Source organism: Scylla paramamosain, chromosome 20 (assembly GCF_035594125.1).
Source record: "Scylla paramamosain isolate STU-SP2022 chromosome 20, ASM3559412v1, whole genome shotgun sequence".
NCBI lineage: Eukaryota > Metazoa > Arthropoda > Malacostraca > Decapoda > Portunidae > Scylla > Scylla paramamosain.
In genome coordinates, this window is record NC_087170.1 from 14561495 (window position 1) to 14563994 (window position 2500).

Consider the following 2500-nt stretch of genomic DNA (forward strand, 5'->3'; position numbering starts at 1 on the left):
ATAATATTATAATATCTGCATTTACTAAATGAATAAAATAATGAAAAAGTAAATAAATAAATAAAAACTAATAAACAAATAAATCAATCAAATAGATTGAAAAAATAATAAAATAAATATAAATATAAATATGAATAAATAAATAAATAAATAAATAAATAAATAAATAAATATATATATATATATATATATATATATATATATATATATATATATATATATATATATATATATATATATATATATATATATATATATATATATTGTGTGCGTGTGTGTGTGTAAAATTACACTATACTGTACTATACTATACTGAGTATTTATGTGTGTGTGTCCCCGCTGCCTGAATGTGCATTCCCTCGCCGCTACTCAAACAAAACACCCCCAGGCTACCCCAGGGTGTGTAGCAAGGTCCGAGGCGTGCAGCACACCCCGGCCAGCCATGCAGTGCAGTGGCTCGGGCCGCCAGCTGCTGCGGGAGCGGCGGGAAGGTGCCGGAAACATGTTAAGCAGTCGTCAGTTTTATTAATACACATCATAAAAACTAATAATTACAGGACAATGAGGCGAGCTATCACAGGTGGGCCTCCTCCCGCAGCCTGAGGGCGTGGCGGCGGGAGGCGGCGGCGCGGCTCACTGGGCGGGCGGCGGGTCTCGGGCGGCGGGACGAGGGTCTGGCTCCTCGGGTTTGACGGGCGGCAGCGGCCACGGCGCCCCGGACACCCAACCCAGTAGGGACCACGGCTGCGGCTCCTCGTCGTCCTCGTCCTCGGGGGCGGCGGAAGTGTGGCTGGGAGAGGTGGGCGCTCCGGGGCGGTGGTCGTCGCCCGGGTCGTCGCACACAACGTCGATCTCGCTGTGGTCGTGGGCGGCGTCGTGGGCGTGTTCCGGGCCGTGGCGGCGGGTTTTAGGAAGCTTGTCGTCTGGCGCCAACAAACTCGCGACGTCAAACTGTCGTTTCCGAGCCACGGGAGGCTGTGGCAGCGACGCCTGGGCCTGCGACCCCTCGTCCGAGGCGGTGAGGGCGGTCGTGTGTGGCAGGTGGGCGGCCGTGGGTGAGTCGTGGGCGGCAGTTAGTGCTGGCGTGGGGGAGGGCGGCTCCGGGGAAGAGTCGTCGTCGACGGCCAAGCCGAGATGCTTCCTGACGCGGCGCTGGGCGCGGCGGCGGCGGAAGTCACCGCGGCTAAAGTCGTCGAGGTTGGCGGGATGGATGGCCCAGTAGTGGCCCTTGCCGTTGGCGGAGCGGCCCGCCTTGATGAAGCAGTCGTTGAGGGACAGGTTGTGGCGGATGGAGTTGCGCCAGCCGGGGCCGCGGGAGCGGAAGTAGGCGTAGTTGTCCAGGATGTACTGGTAGATGTCGCTGAGCACGAGCTTCTTGTCCGGGCTGCTTAGGATGGCCATGGCGATCAGCCCGATGTACGAGTGCTGCGGCTTGGGCTCCTCGGGCCCGCGGGGCAGCAGGCTGCGCGGGTCCACCAGGCGGTAGCCGTACGCGTGCAGCGGGTGGCCCGGCGGGTACCCGGCTGCTGCTGCTGCCGCTGCTGCTGCCGCGCTGCCCTGCCCGCCACCCAGTAGCGCTCCTCCCAGTCCTCCCATAAGTGGGGCGCCCAGGCCGCCCATGAAGGGCCCACCCATGAGGCCGCCCACCATGCCGCCCACCACGCTGTGCTCCTGTGGGTGGTGCGGGTGGGGGACGTGCGGGTGGGCGGAGAGGGGCGGGCGGGCCCAGGCCAGGCCGGCGGAGGCCAGACGCAGCCTCTCGGCCAGGGCCAGCTGGTACAGCAGCCGCTGCTGCTCCGTCGGCGTCGCGGGCTGGTGGGCATCGTTCAGGGGCGAGGCCTTGAGGGCCACGGGCGCCACCACTGTGGGCGGCGATACGGACGACTCGCGCCCACACACCGAGTCCATGGTGAGCCGCGGCGGGTCGACACACACACGTGAGGTCACACTGTCACACGCCGCCTCCCGCTGCTGCCGCTGATTAATGTTGTCCTCCGAGGGGCGATACCGACTTAAGAATAACTGTGTCCGTCGCCACGCTCCGCCCCGCGCCCCTTAGCGCGTCGCGCGCCCATTGGCTCCCTCCTCCCCGCGGCCTGCCCACCTGACCAGGCTCCGCCTCGCGGCCAATCAGAGGCGTGTTGGGACAAACATTGATCGGTGTGGACCAATCAGAGCACAGTTGTTTGACCAAAGTTTTCGCCTCTCCCGCCACCATTTTCCAAATATTGTGCCTGAGCGCGGCTCCGACAAATCGCTGCTCCCTGATATTGGCCGCGTCCGAACACCGCCAATTGTGGCGCCGCCTTGTGGCGCGGGAAGTGCCGAGTAAGACACGTCCTCGTCATTCCCGACGTGATGCAGGACGTGTGTTAGTGCAGGATGAAAGGCCCCGCCACCCCCCGGCCCCCGCCCCAGGCAGGCGCCGCGGGACACGGCAGCGCGCCTTGGCCCGCTTCGGACGCCGGTCTTAGGGAGGCAAGTGAAGGAGCTGAGGAGT

At 60.7% G+C, this 2500-nt stretch overlaps 2 protein-coding genes across 6 annotated transcripts in view; both read right to left on the bottom strand.

Annotated features, from left to right (window-relative positions):
• Positions 1-2500, bottom strand: part of LOC135110413 (uncharacterized) — a 123475-nt gene that overhangs the window by 24356 nt on the left and 96619 nt on the right. The window lies entirely within an intron of this gene.
• The window catches only part of LOC135110767 (hepatocyte nuclear factor 3-gamma-like), a 2116-nt gene continuing 121 nt past the window's right edge, over positions 506-2500 (bottom strand). Inside the window, exon 1 of the mRNA XM_064023372.1 lies at positions 506-2500. This exon is cut by the window's right edge and continues 121 nt beyond it. Within this exon, the coding sequence (XP_063879442.1) occupies positions 634-1908 (1275 nt within the window). The 5' untranslated portion in view covers positions 1909-2500 and the 3' untranslated portion in view covers positions 506-633.